Source organism: Girardinichthys multiradiatus, chromosome 14, assembly GCF_021462225.1.
Source record: "Girardinichthys multiradiatus isolate DD_20200921_A chromosome 14, DD_fGirMul_XY1, whole genome shotgun sequence".
NCBI lineage: Eukaryota > Metazoa > Chordata > Actinopteri > Cyprinodontiformes > Goodeidae > Girardinichthys > Girardinichthys multiradiatus.
Window position 1 is genome coordinate 36266017 of NC_061807.1, and position 22318 is coordinate 36288334.

The 22318-nt window shown below is 39.3% G+C and overlaps 1 protein-coding gene and 1 non-coding gene across 2 annotated transcripts in view; both read left to right on the forward strand.

Moving 5' to 3' along the window:
• Window positions 1-11200: 11200 nt before the first annotated feature.
• LOC124880337 overlaps window positions 11201-22318 on the forward strand; it is an 88262-nt gene continuing 77144 nt past the window's right edge. Inside the window, exons 1-6 of the mRNA XM_047385381.1 lie at window positions 11201-11257; window positions 11632-11742; window positions 12111-12173; window positions 12253-12518; window positions 12743-13000; window positions 13090-13720. Coding sequence (XP_047241337.1) covers window positions 11201-11257; window positions 11632-11742; window positions 12111-12173; window positions 12253-12518; window positions 12743-13000; window positions 13090-13720 — 1386 coding nt within the window. The remainder of the gene's footprint in view (window positions 11258-11631; window positions 11743-12110; window positions 12174-12252; window positions 12519-12742; window positions 13001-13089; window positions 13721-22318) is intronic.
• Window positions 16264-16345, forward strand: trnas-gcu. The gene has a single exon. It is a non-coding gene; the product is annotated as a tRNA-Ser (tRNA).

Sequence of the window (22318 nt, forward strand, 5' to 3'; positions counted from 1 at the left end):
GATATTCAAAAATCCTCCAATGTGGCTGATTTCAACAGTCTCACTCAAAGATAAGTGAGACAAAAATCCCCCACAGCTAGAAAATACTCATTGCAAGTTATCACAAATGCTTGATTGCAATTGTTGCTGCTAAGGGCCCAACCAGTTATTAGGTTTGGGGGCATTCACTTCTTCACACAGGGCCATGTAGGTTTAGATTTAGTCAGTCAGTCATTTTCTACTGCTTATTCCATAGTGGGTCACGGGGGAGCTGGTGCCTATCTCCAGCAGTCTATGGGCGAGAGGCAGAGTACACCCTGGACAGTTTGCCAGTCCATCGCAGGGCAACACACAAACAACCATGCACACACTCATTCATACACCTAAGGTCAATTTAGAGTGACCAATTAACCTAACAGGCATGTCTTTGGACTGTGGGAGGAAGCCAGAGTACCCGGTGAGAACCCACACATGCACAGGGAGAACATGCAAACTCCATGCAGAAAGACCCCAGGCTGGGAATTGAACCCAGGACCTTCTTGCTGCAAGGCAACAGTGCTACCAACTGCACCACCGTGCAGCCCTTAGATTTAATTCTCCCTTAATAATAAAAACCTTCATTTACAAATTGCATTTTGTGTCTACTTGTTTTGTCTTTGACTAATATTTAAATTGGTTTGATGATCTGAAACACTTAAGTGTGTCAAACATGCAAAGAAAAGAAATCAGGAAGGACTGGCAGTTTGTTCCTGATCTCTAAATCTCAGCTTGCTCTCCAATCAACTCCTCTTTCTCTCTTTCATCCTGCTCTTCAGCTCCGTCATGATCTTCATCCTCCCTCTCTCTACGCTGTTCTTTGTTAACAGCGGCAAAAAAATGACGTGATGTCCCCTTTTCTTTTCATGACCACTAATGTTGTTTACAGTGAACATCAAGGACAACCAGGTATAGACAATGGATGGATGAAGGGATCATAGCCTTTTGCATGTAAACCAAGATGTTCTATTTTGTACTCATCTGACCAAGGCATCTTTTCTACATTTCTGCTATGTTCCCTAAATGACTTGTGGTAAACTGCAAGTTGTTTTTTTATGGTTTTTCTTGAACAATGACTCTCTTCTTGCTACTTCCATAACAACCAGATGGGTTGCGTTGATGGCTAATAGTTGACAAATTGTTTTTCCTGAGCTTTGCCTCGTCTACTTCTCTGATTAATGTCTGGTGCCTTGCCTTCACCAAATAATCAGATTTATACTGAGATTGGATCTCACAGAAGTGGGCTCTATATAATAATTGTACAAAACGTTTTTGTAGAGAATTCTTTCCACTTGGTTTCATCAAGCTGTATTAGAGTAAAAGCAGTTGAATACAAAGGCACAGCAAATGCAGTAAAACACAAATTATAAAAACTCAGGCAATTCGAATATAAGAAAAGGTCAAATTAATTACGACTACTTTACATAGTTTGCAAAAATATACATGAAAAATGAATCACCTTCTGAAAATTTTTAAACTTTGTTTTCCTTCCACTTCATAATTTTGCCCTATTTTGTGCTGGTCTGTCATAAAATTTCTATAAAAATGATTGATGTTTCTGGTTGTCATGTGAACACTTTTTAAAAAAGTTAAAGGGGCATGAATATTTTTGCAATGCAAAAGTGTATGTTCTGAATGTTTTACAAATTCAAGGTTTTTTTGGACAGTTTAAAAAAAATCTGTGTTCATGGTAAAACTAAGGATATTGTTTGGGAAAATCAAAATTTAACAATGGAATATGTTGTGTGAGAATCGGAAGATACAAGTCAAATGTTTTCATACCCTTTAGGGTGTAGTAAAGTTTAATGTGTGTCATGTTTGCAATATGGTTATTTAGCTTCAATGTAGAAATTATACAAACAAAAGGCTGTGATGTTTTTGTGTCCACGCCTCTAGTGTGACCAAATATTGACCTGAAGAAAGCTCAGACAAGTTGCATATCATTTTCAAAATTGCTGATGAACGTTTAAGTGGCAAGCTATGTGGCCATTTATGGGATACATTTTCACTGTTATGCTAATGATACTCAGCTTTACCTATCCATAAATCCTGATGAGCCAACCAGTGAGATAGACTACAAGCATGTATTGAAGACATAAAAACTTGGATGACTTTAAATTTTCTCCTTCTAATTTCAGACAAGACAGAAGTTGTCGTCTTTGGACCAGAGTCTTTGAAAAAGAGGGGGACATCGTCCAAGCTTCTGCTGCCAACAACTTAATGCTCACCTTCTATCGATGATACGCTCGGCCCTGTCTTTCAGTGTTTAACCCTACTTTTCTCCTAGACATAGCAACTGACTGAGCTTTTAGTGTGACGAACTGTATGTGCTCTCTCTCACACTCTAAACTTGAAAACTGGCTTAGAGTTTGTCTGTTTTTTCTTCCTACATGAAACCACTAAAGAAGCTGCATCTATTAACATGTATTTCTCTTTCCTATAGAAAGTACTCCTGGATCATTGCTTCTGTGGTCTTTTTCCTTCTCAGCTCTGTTCTCTCAAATCCCCAGTCGGTCGTGGCAGACGGTCGTTCCCACTGAGCCTGGTTCTGCTGGAGGTTTCTTCCTGTTAAAAGGGAGTTTTTCCTCTCCACTGTCGCTACATACAAGCTCAGTATGAGGGATTGCTACAAAGTCAACACCAGTGACTGTCCACTGTCGCTACATGCTCAATGCAATCTGCTGGGTTTCAGATAGGAAAACTTTTTAATCTATTTGAAAAAATAACTGAATTTGACTGACCTGTTCGATAGTTAGAATTAATTGGAATGTATGTACCTGACTTGAAATCTATATGATTCGATTGAATTGACTTAGCCCATTTTAAAGTTACCCACCTTTCACACAATGCAACAGGAAACAACACTCGCCAACTACTTTTACCTCTGCCTTCCTCCCTCCCTGTTGGATGGAGTGAGGGGGAGTCAGGTTTAACCTAAACCGGCTCAGTTATGGTTGAGGTGCAAACACACCCTCTGTTTCTCCTATCAATGCAACTCCTTCTCTTTTCCAATGGCTATAAACAGTCTGACAAAAAGAGGTACCCCCAATCCTTGTGGTTTTTAGTATAACAATGACCACCAGTGGGATCTAGATGGACAAACTTTATCAGTTTATTATTTTACTTAGTACCCCTACACATAGGCCATTCTAAAATGGCTAAACTCTAACACTGGGTAGTTTATTCTAACCTCGCCAACAACCCTGCACCATTCCAAACCCTTTGTGAAGTTCCGTGAGACGACATGCATTGTGAATTGGCGCTACATAAATGCAACTGAATTGAATTTATAAAAAAGGTTTTCTAAAAGGGTAAAGGTGACCTAGAAAATAACAAGTTTACCTTAAGAAAATCTGTCTTCCTTTTTAACAAGTGTGTCAGACTATGTTTTTTCAATAAACCAGCTTATTTTTTCCATGCCCATGATAGAGTTGTCATAGCTCTAGGTGTTAGTCTCCACAACAAATTATTGTGAAACACTGCTTATAAATCACATCTGTTCCTTACCCCTGTGCCTCATTTTGAGAGCTCAGCCAGCTTTTTGGATAATTCAGCAATTACAATTGCAAGGAACCGGTTCATGAATAGACTGAACTGAAACAGTCTAATTTGGTATTCCATGTGCCAACTGTATATCCTGCTGTGACCTGCAAAACAACAGCATCCCCCAACACAAGCTCCAAGAATGATCAGCAAGCAGACAGACTGACAAGCAGTCCACTCCAACCAGCTAGCTCTACCATGCCTGCGAATGGACCGTAATGCAAGGTACCTCTTTAATCACAGCATCAAGAGTGATGTGTGTCATAGCGAACACAGCTTCCAAATTAGTTATTGACAAGTCACAAAACTGAGGCTTTTGTTTGGATGATACGCTTAGAAGTGTTATATGTACATACAGTAACAGGGAATCTGTTTGTCATCTGTTTGACTGGCGTGCTGGTGTGTCCCAAAACAAAGGCAATCAAAGCAGTAGAAGAGGGAAGTGAATGCATGGAAATGAATCAAATGAAAAATCCTAGAATTTAATCAAATGAGATTTCATTTTCTGTGCAGGTTTGAGGGGCGATTACTATCCTTGTCAGGGCTTGTTTCAGTGCCCATGCAACTGTCCATCATGCTTCATTGATCATTGTTCATTTTCTGACTCAAACATATAAGGCTGGAACATTTCCTTTGTCATGATCCTTAAGATAAAAATAAGACTGAATAAAAAAATAAACAAAATCAGATATGTAACAATGCACTAAACCCTCTCCGTCTTTCTAATTTCTTCATTTGATACAAGACTGCAAGTTAAGAGACAGTATTATAGAATATTGTTTACTGTAGATGAGAAATTAAAGTGTGTAAAAGTAAAGAAAGGTTTAACAAAGTAAAAAAATATTTTGTTTATATTAGAATAAATGAAGACCACTAATGAATGATAATTTGAGGACTGCAGTAGCTAAATAGAAAATTGAGACTAGCAGCATCTTATTATCTGTACGGATTAAAAAGACAAATGTTAAAAGGACTACATTTTAAAGATCTCGTCTACTTCTACTCAGTCACCAATCCCATTACTGTTTCAATACTTGCGACTTTCACACAATGACTTACAGACTTTCATTAAGGTAAGCTGATATGAAACTTAAAATATGCAACTAACCCTTTAAAACAGTTTTTCACATTTGGTTTTGTCAAATGAGAATTGACTATAGTCTAATAGCACCACATGGATGTATATATAGACAGCAATAAAGCTGTGCATCTCAACACTGTTTGGCCATGGTTTGAACATGGATGTGATTCTTGGTGACAGAAAAGAATCAAAGATTTTGGTGCATTTTTGTATGTTTTGTATGTATTTTTCTGGCTTCACTTAAAACAGAACTGAGCTTATATAGAAACAAAAATAGAATACAAAGGATCAACAAGGTATTATATTCTGGTATAACAATGTATACAGACATTTCAAATAGTTTACTTTTTTACACATGAGTAACTGTTAAGCTTTTGTGTAAAATTTGTACGTAAAAACAAATAATGTCCCTTCAAAAATCAGGATCTTTTTGACTTCACAAAAACTGAAACTCTAATTGCCATTTATTGAAGGTTTTCTTCTTTTCTTTTGTTTCATCCCCATTTTTGTAGAAATTGAAGCACTTCAGTGATAACTTTTAAATAGGAAGTTAGCCAGTGTTTTAGATCGAAAGCAGAATTATTTTGCAGAAAGTTGGCCAACAGGTTGAACTTTTTCATCTATCTAAAAACTAACCAGACTGACAAAAGATTTCCTCGTACTCGTCGTCTTCCACTTCCAGGACCGGGTCACGAGGGCAGCAGACTCACCAGAGACGCCCAGACGTCTCTCTCCCCAGACACCTACTCCAGCTCCTCCGGGGGAGCCCAAGGCGTTCCTAGGCCAGCCGAGAGACATAGTCTCTCCAGCATGTCCTGGGCTGTCCCCTGGGCCTCCTCCCGGTGAGACGTGCCTGGAACACCTCCCGAGGAAGGCGTCCAGGAGGCATCCGATATAGATGCCCGAGCCACCTCAACTGGCTCCTCTCGATGTGGAGGAGCAGCGGCTCTACTCCTAGCCCCTCCCGGATGGCCGAGCTCCTCACCTTATCTCTAAAGGAGTGCCCGGCCACTCTACGGAGAAAGTTCATTTCAGCCGCTTGTATCCGGGATCTCGTTCTCTCGGTCATGACCCAAAGTTCATGGCCATAGGTGAGGGTAGGAACGTAGCCCAACCGGTAAATTGAGAGCTTCGCTTTTCGTCTCAGCTCTCTCTTCACCACAACGGAACGGCACAGTGCCCCCATCGCTGCGGCAGCCGCACTGATCCGTTAGTCGATCTCCCGCTCCATTCTTCCCTCACTTCACGAATAATCACCCTTCAAGTAAAGTTTGTCTTAACTTTAAAAACACACAAAGAACACAAAACTGAACACGTGTGCTGCAGATAAGTCTGCTAGCACCAAGATAGCTGAGTTCAACCCAAACAAAACCAAACTTAATAAAATGAAAAAACGTTTAGATTATTTCATTCTAAATCATTTCTATCTTTTTGCCCAAAACCCTAACCTCATGAACGTGTTGAGGAGTTGTCCGGGCGACGACGAAGTTTGAAGAAACGTCCACAGTCAACAAACAGTTAACTTCCAGCTAACCTCCGTAGCTGTGGATGAAAGATGGCTCATTGTGTCCGCCAACCAACTGCACGTTAGCGTAACCACGGTGATGCGGCTCCTGTTGTCGTCCTTTCAGACCGGGGAAAAACCGCTCCACTCTGCTTCATAGAGACAGCGTCTCTGCAGGGAACTCTGGAACACAGTTTGCTTCTGCAGGCCTCAGAGAGAAAGTAAAGCAATGCTTATACCTTAATCTCCCTTTATGAATGAATACCAGATTCTTTCAAACAGTAATTCATCAGTACTTAACTTGTGCATATGATTGCATGATCTTATGACACCCTTGGATCCAGTTTGAAGAGTTTATGTCTTTTTGCCAGCAAAGAGACATTAGCGTGCTGGGCCTCCCCTATCCTTGTTCCGCAGAGGAGCAGTGGAAGAGATCGGACCATTGGGGGAAGTGGGGTTTTATGTGGACAGTGGCATCATGGGAAGTTCGCTTTTACCCCCAATTCCTAAGTTGTGCCGGAAGTAGGTTAATGCAATTTATTTTGAAAGTTCCAGAAACACGTGCCGCATTTCCTGTTGTAACTCATGGCTGTGGGTCCCAACAATATGACAACAAAGTCGATCCTCGACCTCCTGCCTAAATCTGACAAGTTTATGTATTTTATTATCTTTTTGTTTTTGGATATTAGGATAGCCAGTGCTAAACTCAAAAGAAAAAATTGTAATGTCATTAATTCATTTAAAAAGATTTATCAATGGACAATTCAGGCGTCGATCCCGCTGCCTCACACATGCAAAGCGAGCACTCTACCATTTGAGCTAATTCCCCGTTTGCAGTGGCAAACAAAGACCTGACACAATCCGTATATTGTATAGAAATCGGTCTACATTATGTCAACTGAATTATCCTTTAATATTTGATCATCACCCTTTTACCTGTAGCATGCATACAAAGGGACGAAGTGGCCGTGTAAACGATGAATCGCTTGGTCATTCCTCTTCCATTTGAGATAATTCCCCGTTTGCCTTGGGAAAACACGACCTGACACACTCCGTATGTCAGATAGAAATTAGTGTCCTTTACCTGAATAGAATTATCGTTTAATATCTGGTTGTCACTCATTTACCTATAGCTTTCATGCACACGGATGAGGTGGCCGGGCCGTACCCTCTACCGACTGGCCGTCAAACTAGTTCCTAACAAATTCGTAACATGGTCCTAACATTCCTCTCAAAGTCCTAACATATCCTAACAAAGTCCTAACATATCCTAACAAAGTCCTACCGATTCCTAACAACTCCTAACATCTTACGTTTTACGTATCACGTAGGTCATGCGCAGTGGGCGGAAAACAACAAAAATTGATTCCCCCGTTCTCTTTTTGTTTTGGCTCCTTTTTTAAAGTCGTGAAAAAATTGGTATGTGTCTGCTACAAATAAAAATCTCACTTTACATTATTATTTTTTACGTATTTTTCATTGTATCATTCAGGTAAGGAGCGACTTTTGCTTGAAATATTATGATATATGTGGCATCTGCTGTGATTTTTAAAGGTTTTAGGGATGACGAAGACGGGAAAACCGGATGCCTATTGGGCTGGTGTTATGCAGCTGTATGCTCAGGGGAAGTTTAGGTTTACCACCGGTAAGAGACCTGGAGGCAGAAGATGGAAGGCTGTCATCCAGCAGATAGACGGATGTCCACTGACTCCTGTCTTCAATCAGAAAGCTCGAACATTTGATATATTTGGGGGAAAAATTCCCCGCAAATGTGGCTATCATAAGGTAAGTGAAAATGTTTCTATTATTTATTTACAGTAGTTGTATAAAGTAGATGTTTCACACAAGTGCCTTTCACAATAACTGATTGTGTGGTGTGTGTTGTGTGTTTTAAGGTGTAATTTCACAAAGATGTGTTTGTTACCTTCCTCTGTATATAACATTAAATATTGAGGTTTACAAAATTCAGTCTAAAGTGGAAAAAATTAAATGTTTTATCACAAATAACCTTTTAAAAGCATAGACAACAAATTTATTGTTGTTTTCCCACAGTCAGCTGAGCAGGCAGGTTCAACAGGGATTCAAGCACAAAGCAAGTCAGGTGCAGGGACAGCATCAGCTGACCAAGCCATCCAGAGCAGCCAAAGTGTAAGTTTGGCCCCAGCAGATCCAGAGTTCAAATGTAAAAAGAGCCTCAGTAGATCTTGCCATGCCCAGGAGCTCAAGTCTAGATGGAGCTGCAGCAGATCCCGCCACACAGAGCAGTTCAAGTGTAAAAAGAGCCTCAGTAGATCTTGCCATGCCCAGGAGCTCAAGTCTAGATGGAGCTGCAGCAGATCCCGCCACACAGAGCAGTTCAAGTGTAGGCAAAGTTCCAGCCAACCCCACAAAGCAGAGGACCTCAAATGCAGGGAGCAGGCAGCCTCAAAGCTTGTCAATCAATCAAAACCCAGGGCAGCTAAAGTGTGCAGTATGTAGTGAAAACATCAATGTGGAACTGTTTTCTGAACATTTGTCTGACTTTCATGCAGAGCAATGTTGTGAACTTTGTGGGAAAAAGGTCAAGGGTGCAGTTGGGCTGCTTAACCATATTGAAGAAGGTCATGATCCACTATGCCAAACATCAACATCTCCGCCACACCAACTACTACCATTCAAACCGCAACAATACCAACCACAACATGGGAAACCTGCAACGCCACACCAACAACCACCACTTCAGTCACAACAGTGCCTTGGACCAATGCAACAACCCCAGCCAATTCCTCCGGCTGCTTCCTCTCATGTTGTCCACCTTAGGCCTCCAGAGGTGAATTGGGTGAGTTTTCTTCCCAAGCAGTTCTTGCGGGTCATCAAGGCAGCAGACCAGGAATGGATTGCACAGTGCCTTTACAACCCTGCAGGCCAATTTAGACAACAGTTCTCCCAAAACTGGTTTCATCCACCCAGTTCACCAAAGGTAATGACTGCACCTCCTGATCCCCATTTCTACTTCAGGCAGCGAATGTTTCTTTAGGCACCTATGCGGATGTGGGGTATTTCTTTAAAGTGTCTTCAGTGCAATACCAAAATGCACCACTCTGGGATCTACACAAAGGTAAGAGAAGTCATTGACCTGGATTCGAGATATTATTTGATTGGGGCAGATTATCCAAGATGCAGTAAATGCATGATTCCTGTCTGTCCATGGAGCACCGAGGTCTTAAGCCAGTTAGATCCTGCCCACAGAAACAAGTTCCCAGCTATTCTCACAACACAGCTGGCTCTGGACAAAAGGTGTGTGACATTGCTGAAACCACGAACTGTTGGAAATAGCTCCAGTTATGTGCAGCAAGCATTAGAAGAGTTGCACAGCGAGGAGTGGGCAAAGCGCACCATTGAATATCTGTCTGACTGTGAGCTTCACAAAAAGAAAAGTGCCTTAACCAGGAGCGATGAAGTGGTCTACCAGAAACCTCCACCGTTTTGCCCCCTTCCTCTTGCACAGTGGTTTGAGACAGTGCATGCCAACAAAATACTCTGTCACTTGGATGAGATGAAGGGTGTCATTACCTCAACATATGGCAGGATTTTAAAGCTTGACTCTACCAAAAAGGTATAGTAAAATCCAAAAATATTTCTCAATCCAATTATTATTCACATTTTGATGTTGTTGCTATAAATTCTCTCTAAACTAAACAGATCACAAAAAAACTTGCTGGTGGAATTGCAGAGACGGCTACGTGGATGACAAACGTCACCAACGAGTATGACCAAGTTCTGAACTGTGTGCTAACCACAGGTGAAGGAGCAAGTTTAGAGGAGCTATGCCAAGGCATTGTCTTGCATTTTCAGAATGCTGGGGAGCCAGAGCCAGAAATCATTTATGTTGACAGAGACTGCTGTGGTGCATCAGGTGTGTGATCTTATGATTATTATTTTTTTTGCACTTAAATGTAGTGTTAAATGTCCAAATAAAAAAAAAAAACATGTTAGGATAATTAACACAATTTAAGAGAAATATATTTTGAACAGGTTTTTATGGCCTATGTAACAGTTATGTTTTATGTCACAATCTTAATAACATGAGCCCTGAGTCATCAGAAAAATAAATACTGCAGAATTTAATTATTTGAGTTGTATTTAGTTTTTTTTGTTTAAACCTCCAGTTCTTGAGTGGTTTCGACCATGGAAGACAAAAGTGAGACTGGACATTTTTCACTTCATGAGACGATTCACAGCAGGTCTTACCACAGAGCATCATCCTCTTTATGGCACTTTCTGCTCCAAGTTGTCCTGCTGCATTTATGAGTGGGATCAAGATGATGTGAGTCACCTTAAAGAAGCCAAGAGGTCAGAGCTGAAGAAAAAGTATGCTGGTCATCTTCCCACAGAAGCACAAGTTTTGGCCAACATTAGCTCCAGTGAGCTTGCTAAACATTGCCAAAGAAGAACCAGAGGTGTAGAAGAACCCCGGAACCTCATCCAGGGATTATTAGACTCCATGTGGGGACTGACTGACACCTCAGGTTTACGCCTGATCAACCTTGAGAGCATGACACGTGTGTGGCAAGTGCAGCAGAAGCACCTACCTTGTATCCAAGATCCTCCTGGTTAACTGGTTGAACTGTACACCAAACTGGGCTCAACACAAAAAGGAGACAAAGAAGTGCAAACCTTCAGATGTGGCAGAGGGTCTTCTTCAGTTGAAAGCTTTCATCAACATCAGTGTACCTTTATACCAGGTAAATAGTAACTAGGTATTTTTTAAGTAATTCATTATTGACACACCTGCCTGAGTTATTATTGTAAATTTAAAAATGTTCTTTGGATAATAATTTATGAAAACTAACTCTTCTTTGTATTTACTATTCAGAAATTATTATCTATAATTTCTGAAAAGAAATGCAAACAAAGAAGAGTTAGTTTTATCATTTCATAAATGCACCCAATCTTTGTAATGCCTTTTAAACATTGTTTTTTAAGGATGGAGAAGCAATGCTGTGCACACTCAAATGTATATACTTGAGGGTGGATCCAGATGGAACATGAAAAGAGCTCAAGATGACCAGTTGGAGATGTCACCCCCTAATACTCCTTTTCTCCAGGAAGGGTCATCTTCCACTTCATCTCAGGTAATGTGATCATTTCATTATAATGAGTTGATTTATTTTTAAAGACAAAAGTTCATTTGTATGTATTGTGACTAATTTGGGATTTTCATATTAACAGAACCAATTAAACTCATTTGTTGGATGCTAATACATGAATGTTTCCCCTTCCAATGTATTTGTCTAATTAACCAGATTATGATAATTGGATGATAATTGATATCATCAGGCACTGAATATGGCTATTGATGGACAGTTTGATGATCTGAAACTTTTATGTTAGAAAGGCCTTGGCATCAGGGACTGAAAACATAAATGGAGATCATGAATATGGAGGATAAGCTTCTTTCCTATCCAAGCATATGTAACCTCTGCTGTCTCTCCTGTACAATTATCAGGAAACCAGTTTTGATGCAAGCCCTGTCTCTCACACTCATACTGTTGGTCCAGTCAGAGGTGCGCTTAGTGATGACAACTCCTTTAGTGGACCAAGCAGTGCTTCATCCCAGGTAATATGTGACCCCTGTGGGTTTGGAGCGTGCACCACTTCGTAGCTGACTTATGTTGTATGCAAAATGTGGGGATGAGGTTTGTCTTGTTATGAAATCACATTTCCATCTTAGCCTCTGTTTTGGCTCTATCCACAGGTACAGTATTCTGCCTCTTTTGTGCTGGGTTAGTGTTGGTTGGTTTGCTTACATTTCTCAATATATACCCCTGCATACTTCATTCATACACAGCATGAATAAATCAGAAACAGATTTCAGCGCCTGATGTTATGCTTTAATTTGGTTTATTAAGACTAAACAAGTTAATTCTTTATTTTTTTCCTGTGGTATGTGGGCATTTTTCCTTGGTACAAATGTGGATTATCCAGTCTGAGACCAGCGGGGAACTTACAGAAGATGACACCTCCAGCAGTCCAAGGAAAATGTTTCAGGTAACGTAAATAAATGCTTAATTTTATATGATTTAGTGTGTATGTATGTCTGTATATCAATTGTTTTCATTCTTTTAAGGATACTACCCGGTGTGATTCCAGAGGTTTTCCTGGATGGGAGGCTATTGACAATTTGGCGGAGTATCTTTTAAGCCTCAATCGTACGATAACTGCGCTGTCAACCACAGAGGTGGCAGAAATCATGCAGCTGTATTCTGCTTTACATGCCATGGACAAGCGGCCCTCCAAATACACCCTAAAAAGTAAGAAGAGAACCATGCCAGGACCATGGAGAGCTTCCCGGAAACGCAGTGGCTCTGCACCGGGTCAACAGGCAGCTGAAAGGTGACATGTTATTTGACACAATGCAAAATTTGCTTGCATATTAACTAAAGAAAGCCAAGTCATGTTTTGCAAATCCTATTTGTAATTTAAAGTTTTAAGACTAGAAGATTAAGCTGATCAAACTGAGGAGAGTAATTCAATTACATTTCATTACTGCTTCATTCAAATTACTGTTAATGAATTTGCAATTTTTCTGCAACTTTAATAACCTGTTTTCCACACAGGCTGTTCATGACCCATGGCCAGGCTGCCCAGAGACCTGACACCACTAGAATCACTGAGTGCATTTGCCTCAAGCTACTAAAAGAATACCAACAAGCGAGGAACCGACCAAAAGACTGCAAGGGAAAAGTTCTGCCCATTCCACAGTCAATTGTGCAAACCTACTGCCATGTTAAACAGCTGCTTGAAGACTGCCAGCCCATACAAGATAAGACCAACTTGTTGTTAGTCACCATCAACAACACCACAGTATGTGCCTGGTAAGATGACTTTTATTTCTAAGAAATATTGCCGTTTAGAGATGTGCTTGTCCTAAAAAGTAAACAATTTGTATTGTACTATTTTTCAGGCTACATGGGCGACAGAAAAGAACAGACCGAGACACTCTTCTGCAAGGAGTACAGCTTCCACAGAAGGTGTCTGTGGCTGAAAATTCCCTGCCAGATCCAAGACAGCTCCCCTCTATTCCTGTTGAACATGGACATAAATGCATGGAGTTTCAGGAACCTGAAAATCGTGAAGGCGAGGCAGTGATACGTCCACGCGTTGGTGGTAAAACTGGCTCTTCAAAGCATTGTCCTCCTTATCCTAAGACTGCTTTGTCATTATCATGCCAGCAAGGTCACTCTTCACCAGGCCCAGCTCCTACCTGCTTCTTGTATGCACAGAGTCAGCAGCCACAATCACCTGCTTGGCCTTATTATGAGCAGAATCAGATGCCAAAACCCCAATCTGCTTCCAGTTTCTGCTACAGTCCATCAGGCCCAGTGTGGACCTCATCTGGACAAGGACAGTTCCTACCGCTGGCTATTCCTCTATCTTCATTGCATCAGTGCTGTACACCACCACTTCATGCATCAGCTCTGGCACCTGCTGCTGATGTAGCAGCATCTTCATCATCAAATCAGCTTTCAGCAAACATAAATCGTCACAGGAGATGGAGACAGAATAGGGCAGAACTAGAAGACCAGGAACGTCTGGCAAGGGGGGAACCTCCCAAAAAGCGGCAATGGAAACAGGATTACCACTATCAATGTTCAGTTTGTGGTCAGGCCAAAAACAAAACGACTGGTCATACACAGATTAGGGGAAAGTGGAAACTGTCCAGCCTCTGGACAGACTATTTTGCAATGGAAGGAAACTTTCAGCAAGCAGTGAAAGCTAAGAAACATTTTCTTTGTATAATGGTTAGTTTGTTACTCTGATGTTCTGATGCAAAATGTTTTTAGGCATTTGATTGACACTGTCTTTTGTTTAAACAATTTTATTTACGCTTGATGTGCTCAGTCTAGTGCTGAAAATGTGTGAAATCTAGAATAATTTCACAGTTGGGCCTGTATGTTTTAGTCAGCCTTTGGACAGTGCTTAACACATGTCCAGTTATAGTGACAGATCAGTGTACGTGGTTGTGTAAGAACAGGTTTAATAAATGTCGCTGATCATAATTTGATTGTGTGTTGTGTGACCTAAATGATGTTGGACCTCACACAACGCAGGGTCGAGGTGGTTGTGTGAACAATAGTGTGAATGATGAATCAACTGGTCGTTACTTGTACAATGAAATGTACAACAATGTCAGCAATTGGTATCATTGAAGTTACAAGATAAATCTACACAACAGACAATACTTGTTTTCCTCTTTTTATCTAGTGCATGTATTATTACCTTTAACCCAAAGGAAAAAAACCAATGTCATAGAAATTGGTCTACATTATGTGAACTGAATTGTCCTTTAATATTTAATCATCACCCTTTTACCTGTAGCACGCATTTGCAGGGACGATGTGGCCGTGTGAACGATAAATTGTCGGGTCGTTCCTTCTGCTATGAATTGTACAACAATGTCAGCAATCACTTTTTAAAATACTTAACACTGGAGATTACAGCATGTATTACTACCTTTAACCCAAAGGAAAAAAACTAATGTCATAGAAATTGGTCTACATTATGTGAACTGAATTGTCCTTTAATATTTAATCATCACCCTTTTACCTGCAGCACGCATACGCAGGGACAAAGTGGCCGTGTGAACGATAATGTGAACAATGAATCGCCTGGTCGTTCCTTCTACTATGAATTGTACAACGACACCAATTTGTTTCACTAAAGATAAAAGAAAAACATATAAGACAGATAATACTTATTTTCCTCTGTTTATCTACTGCATGTATTATTACCTTTAACCCAAAGGAAAAAAAACTAATGTCATTAATCCCTATTAAAAGCTTTTTCCGTGGAGAATGCGGGTGTCGATCCCACTGCCTCTCACATGCTAAGCGAGCACTCTACCATTTGAGCTAATTCCCCATTTACAGTGGCAAACAAAGACCTAACACACTCCGTATATTGGATAGAAATTGGTCTACATTACTTGAACTGAATTATCCTTTAATATTTGATCATCAACCTTTTACCTGTAGCACGCATATGGAGGGACGAGGTGGCCGTGTGAACAATAGTGTGAAGGATGAATCACCTGGTCATTCCTTCTGCTATGAATTGTACAACAATGTCAGCAATTGGTATCATTGAAGTTACAAGATAAATCTACACAACAGACAATACTTGTTTTCCTCTGTTTATCTAGTGCATGTATTATTACCTTTAACCCAAAGGAAAAAAACTAATGTCATAGAAATTGGTCTACATTATGTGAACTGAATTGTCCTTTAATATTTAATCATCACCCTTTTACCTGCAGCACGCATACGCAGGGTCGAGGTGGTTGTGTGAAAGATAGTGTGAATAATGAATCGCCTGGTCGTGCCTTCTACTATGAATTGTACAATGACACCAATTCTTATCACTAAAGATAAAAGACAAACATATAAGACAGATAATACTTCTTTTCCTCTGTTTATCTACTGCATGTATTATTACCTTTAACCCAAAGGAAAAAAACTAATGTCATTAATCCCTATTAAATGCTTTTTCCGTGGAGAATGCTGGCGTCGATACCGCTGCCTCTCACATGCTAAGAGAGCACTCTACCATTTGAGCTAATTCCCCATTTACAGAGGCAAACAAAGACCTGACACACTCCGTATATTGGATAGAAATTGGTCTACATTACTTGAACTGAATTATCCTTTAATATTTGATCATCAACCTTTTACCTGTAGCACGCATATACAGGGATGAGGTGGCCGTGTGAACGATAGTGTGAACGATGAATCACCTGGTCGTTCCTTCTACTATGAATTGTACAACAATGTCAGCAATTGGTATCATTGAAGGTAGAAGATAAATACACAACAGACAATACTTGTTTTCCTCTGTTTATCTAGTGCATGTATTATTACCTTTAACCCAAAGGAAAAACACTAATGTCATAGAAATTGGTCTACATTTTGTGAACTGAATTATCTTTTAATATTTAATCATCACCCTTTTACCTGCAGAACGCATACTTAGGGACGAGGTGGCTATGTGAACGATAGTGTGAACCATGAATCACCTGGTTGTTCCTTCTACTAAGAATTGTACAACAATGTCAGCAATTACTATAGCATACATGCACACAGATGAGGTGACCGAGTGGTTAAGGTGATGGACTGCTAATCCATTGTGCTCTGCACGCATGGGTTCGATTCCCATCCTCATCGTTTACTTGTTTCCTAAATTATTGAGAGCCACAGAATTAAAGGAAGGCTCTCTTTGTGGTCTCAATTGAATGAAAGCACAATCTTCCAGCTTTGTACTGCCTGAAAATTGCTAATCTAGAAGTATATTCTATCTCAACAGGCAACATGCCATCTGTCAGTGTGAATGATGAATCCCCTGGTCGTTCCTTCTGCTATGAATTGTACAACGACACCAATTCTTATCACTAAAGATAAAAGACAAACATATAAGACAGACAATGCTTGTTTTCCTCTTTTTATCTAGTGCATGTATTATTACCTTTAACCCAATGGAAAAAAACTAATGTCATAGAAATTGGTCTACATTATGTGAACTGAATTATCCTTTAATATTTAATCATCACTCTTTTACCTGTAGCACGCATATGCAGGGATGAGGTGGCCGTGTGAACGATAGTGTGAACGATGAATCACCTGGTCGTTCCTTCTGCTATGAATTGTACAACAATGTCAGCAATTGGTATCATTGAAGTTACAAGATAAATCTACACAACAGACAATACTGGTTTTCCTCTGTTTATCTAGTGCATGTATTATTACCTTTAACCCAATGGAAAAAAACTAATGTCATAGAAATTGGTCTACATTATGTGAACTGAATTATCCTTTAATATTTAATCATCACTCTTTTAACTGTAGCACGCATAGGCAGGGTCGAGGTGGTTGTGTGAACGATAGTGTGAATAATGAATCGCCTGGTCGTTCCTTCTACTATGAATTGTACAACGACACCAATTCTTATCACTAAAGATAAAAGACAAACATATAAGACAGATAATACTTCTTTCCTCTGTTTATCTACTGAATGTATTATTACCTTTAACTCAAAGGAAAAAAACTAATGTCCTTACTCCATCTTAATTGATTTTTCCGTGGAGAATGCAGGCGTCAATCCCGCTGCCTCTCACATGCAATGCGAGCGCTCTACCATTTGAGCTAATTCCCCGTTTACAGTAGCAAACAAAGACCTGACAAACTCCGTATATTGGATAGAATTTGGTCTACATTACGTGAACTGAATTATCCTTTAATATTTGATCATCACCCTTTTACCTGTATGGAGGGATGAGGTGGTCGTGTGAACGATAGTGTGAATGATGAATCAACTGGTCGTTCCTTGTACTATGAAATGTACAACAATGTCAGCAATTGGTATCATTGAAGTTACAAGATAAATCTACACAACAGACAATACTTGTTTTCCTCTTTTTATCTAGTGCATACCCAAAGGAAAAAACCTAATGTCATAGAAATTGGTCTACATTATGTGAACTGAATTGTCCTTTAATATTTAATCATCACCCTTTTACCTGTAGCACGCATACACAGGGAAGAGGTGGTCGTGTGAACGATAGTGTGAACAATGAATCACCGGGTTGTTCCTTCTACTATGAAATGTACATCGTCATCAATTCCTATCACTAAAGTTAAAAGACAAACATACACGAGAGATAATACTTCTTTTCCTCTGTTTATCGACTGCATGTATTATTACCTTTAACCCAAAGGAAAAAAACTAATGTCATAGAAATTGGTCTACATTATGTGAACTGAATTGTCCTTTAATATTCAATCATCACCCTTTTACCTGCAGCACGCATACGCAGGGACAAAGTGGCTGTGTGAACGATAGTGTGAACAATGAATCGCCTGGTCGTTCCTTCTACTATGAATTGTACGTCACCAATTCTTATCACTAAAGATAAAAGACAAACATATAAGACAGATAATACTTGTTTTCCTCTGTTTATCTACTGCATGTATTATTACCTTTAACCTAAAGGAAAAAAAACTAATGTCATTAATCCCTATTAAATGCTTTGTCCGTGGAGAATGCGGGCGTCGATCCCACTGCCTCTCACATGCTAAGCGAGCACTCGACCATTTGAGCTAATTCCCCGTTTACAGTGGCAAACAAAGACCTGACACACTCCGTATATTGGATAGAAATTGGTCTACATTACTTGAACTGAATTATCCTTTAATATTTGATCATTAACCTTTTACCTGTAGCACGCATATGGAGGGACGAGGTGGCCGTGTGAATGATAGTGTGAACGATGAATCACCTGGTCGTTCCTTCTGCTATGAATTGTACAACAATGTCAGCAATTGGTATCATTGAAGTTACAAGATAAATCTATACAACAGGCAATACTTGTTTTCCTCTGTTTATCTAGTGCATGTATTATTACCTTTAACCCAATGGAAATAAACTAATGTCATAGAAATTGGTCTACATTATGTGAACTGAATTATCCTTTAATATTTAATTATCACCCTTTTACCTGTAGCACGCATACGCAGGGAAGAGGTGGTCGTGTGAACGATAGTGTGAACAATCAATCACCTGGGTCGTTCCTTCTACTATGAAATGTACATCGTCATCAATTCCTATCACTAACGTTAAATATACAAACATACACGAGAGATAATACTTATTTTCCTCGGTTTATCTACTGCATGTATTATTACCTTTAACCCAAAGGAAAAAAACTAATGTCATAGAAATTGGTCTACATTATGTGAACTGAATTGTCCTTTAATATTTAATCATCACCCTTTTACCTGTAGCACGCATACGCAGGAACAAAGTGGCCGTGTGAACGATAGTGTGAACAATCAATTGCCTGGTCGTTCCTTCTACTATGAATTGTACGTCATCAAATGGAAATAAACTAATGTCATAGAAATTGGTCTACATTATGTGAACTGAATTATCCTTTAATATTTAATCATCACCCTTTTACCTGTAGCACGCATACGCAGGGAAGAGGTGGTCGTGTGAACGATAGTGTGAACAATGAATCACCTGGGTCGTTCCTTCTACTATGAAATGTACGTCATCAATTCCTATCACTAACGTTAAATATACAAACATACACGAGAGATAATACTTATTTTCCTCGGTTTATCTACTGCATGTATTATTACCTTTAACCCAAAGGAAAAAAACTAATGTCATAGAAATTGGTCTACATTATGTGAACTGAATTGTCCTTTAATATTTAATCATCACCCTTTTACCTGTAGCACGCATACGCAGGAACAAAGTGGCCGTGTGAACGATAGTGTGAACAATCAATTGCCTGGTCGTTCCTTCTACTATGAATTGTACGTCATCTATTCCTATCACTAAAGTCAAAAGACAAACATAAACGAGAGATAATACTTCTTTTCTCTGTTTATCTACTGAATGTATTATTACCTTTAACTGAAAGGAAAAAAACTAATGTCCTTAATAATTGCTTTTTCTTGGAGAATGCGGGCATCGATCCCACTGCCTCTCACATGCAAAGCGAGCGCTCTACCATTTGAGCTAATTCCCCGTTTACAGTAACAAATAAAGACCTAACACACTCCGTATATTGGATAGAAATTTGTCTACATTACGTGAACTGAATTATCCTTTAATATTTGATCATCACCCTTTTACCTGTATGGAGGGATGAGGTGGTCGTGTGAACGATAGTGTGAATGATGAATCAACTGGTCGTTCCTTGTACTATGAAATGTACAACAATGTCAGCAATTGGTATCATTGAAGTTACAAGATAAATCTACACAACAGACAATACTTGTTTTCCTCTTTTTATCTAGTGCATACCCAAAGGAAAAAACCTAATGTCATAGAAATTGGTCTACATTATGTGAACTGAATTGTCCTTTAATATTTAATCATCACCCTTTTACCTGTAGCACGCATACACAGGGAAGAGGTGGTCGTGTGAACGATAGTGTGAACAATGAATCACCGGGTTGTTCCTTCTACTATGAAATGTACATCGTCATCAATTCCTATCACTAAAGTTAAAAGACAAACATACACGAGAGATAATACTTCTTTTCCTCTGTTTATCGACTGCATGTATTATTACCTTTAACCCAAAGGAAAAAAACTAATGTCATAGAAATTGGTCTACATTATGTGAACTGAATTGTCCTTTAATATTCAATCATCACCCTTTTACCTGCAGCACGCATACGCAGGGACAAAGTGGCTGTGTGAACGATAGTGTGAACAATCAATTGCCTGGTCGTTCCTTCTACTATGAATTGTACGTCACCAATTCTTATCACTAAAGATAAAAGACAAACATATAAGACAGATAATACTTCTTTTCCTCTGTTTATCTACTGCATGTATTATTACCTTTAACCCAAAGGAAAAAAAAACTAATGTCATTAATCCCTATTAAATGCTTTGTCCGTGGAGAATGCGGGCGTCGATCCCACTGCCTCTCACATGCTAAGCGAGCACTCGACCATTTGAGCTAATTCCCCGTTTACAGTGGCAAACAAAGACCTGACACACTCCGTATATTGGATAGAAATTGGTCTACATTACTTGAACTGAATTATCCTTTAATATTTGATCATCAACCTTTTACCTGTAGCACGCATATGGAGGGACGAGGTGGCCGTGTGAATGATAGTGTGAACGATGAATCACCTGGTCGTTCCTTCTGCTATGAATTGTACAACAATGTCAGCAATTGGTATCATTGAAGTTACAAGATAAATCTATACAACAGGCAATACTTGTTTTCCTCTGTTTATCTAGTGCATGTATTATTACCTTTAACCCAATTGAAATAAACTAATGTCATAGAAATTGGTCTACATTATGTGAACTGAATTATCCTTTAATATTTAATCATCACCCTTTTACCTGTAGCACGCATACGCAGGGAAGAGGTGGTCGTGTGAACGATAGTGTGAACAATGAATCACCGGGTTGTTCCTTCTACTATGAAATGTACATCGTCATCAATTCCTATCACTAAAGTTAAAAGACAAACATACACGAGAGATAATACTTATTTTCCTCTGTTTACCTACTGCATGTATTATTACCTTTAACCCAAAGGAAAAAAACTAATGTCATAGAAATTGGTCTACATTATGTGAACTGAATTGTCCTTTAATATTCAATCATCACCCTTTTACCTGCAGCACGCATACGCAGGGACAAAGTGGCTGTGTGAACGATAGTGTGAACAATCAATTGCCTGGTCGTTCCTTCTACTATGAATTGTACGTCATCAATTCTTATCACTAAAGATAAAAGACAAACATATAAGACAGATAATACTTATTTTCCTCTGTTTATCTACTGCATGTATTATTACCTTTAACCCAAAGGAAAAAAACTAATGTCATTAATCCCTATTAAATGCTTTTTCCGTGGAGAATGCGGGCGTCGATCCCGCTGCCTCTCACATGCTAAGCGAGCTCTCTACCATTTGAGCTAATTCGCCGTTTACAGTGGCAAATAAAGACCTGACACACTCCGTATATTGGATAGAAATTGGTCTACATTACTTGAACTGAATTATCCTTTAATATTTGATCATCAACCTTTTACCTGTAGCACGCATATGGAGGGACGAGGTGGCCGTGTGAACGATAAATTGTCTGGTAGTTCCTTCTGCTATGAATTGTACAACAATGTCAGCAATGACTTTTTAAAATACTTAACACTGGAGATTACAGCATGTATTACTACCTTTAACCCAAAGGAAAAAAACTAATGTCATAGAAATTGGTCTACATTATGTGAACTGAATTATCCTTTAATATTTAATCATCACCCTTTTACCTGTAGCACGCATACGCAGGGTCGAGGTGGTTGTGTGAACAATAGTGTGAATGATGAATCAACTGGTCGTTCCTTGTACAATGAAATGTACAACAATGTCAGCAATTGGTATCATTGAAGTTACAAGATAAATCTACACAACAGACAATACTTGTTTTCCTCTTTTTATCTAGTGCATGTATTATTACCTTTAACCCAAAGGAAAAAAACCAATGTCATAGAAATTGGTCTACATTATGTGAACTGAATTGTCCTTTAATATTTAATCATCACCCTTTTACCTGTAGCACGCATTTGCAGGGACGATGTGGCCGTGTGAACGATAAATTGTC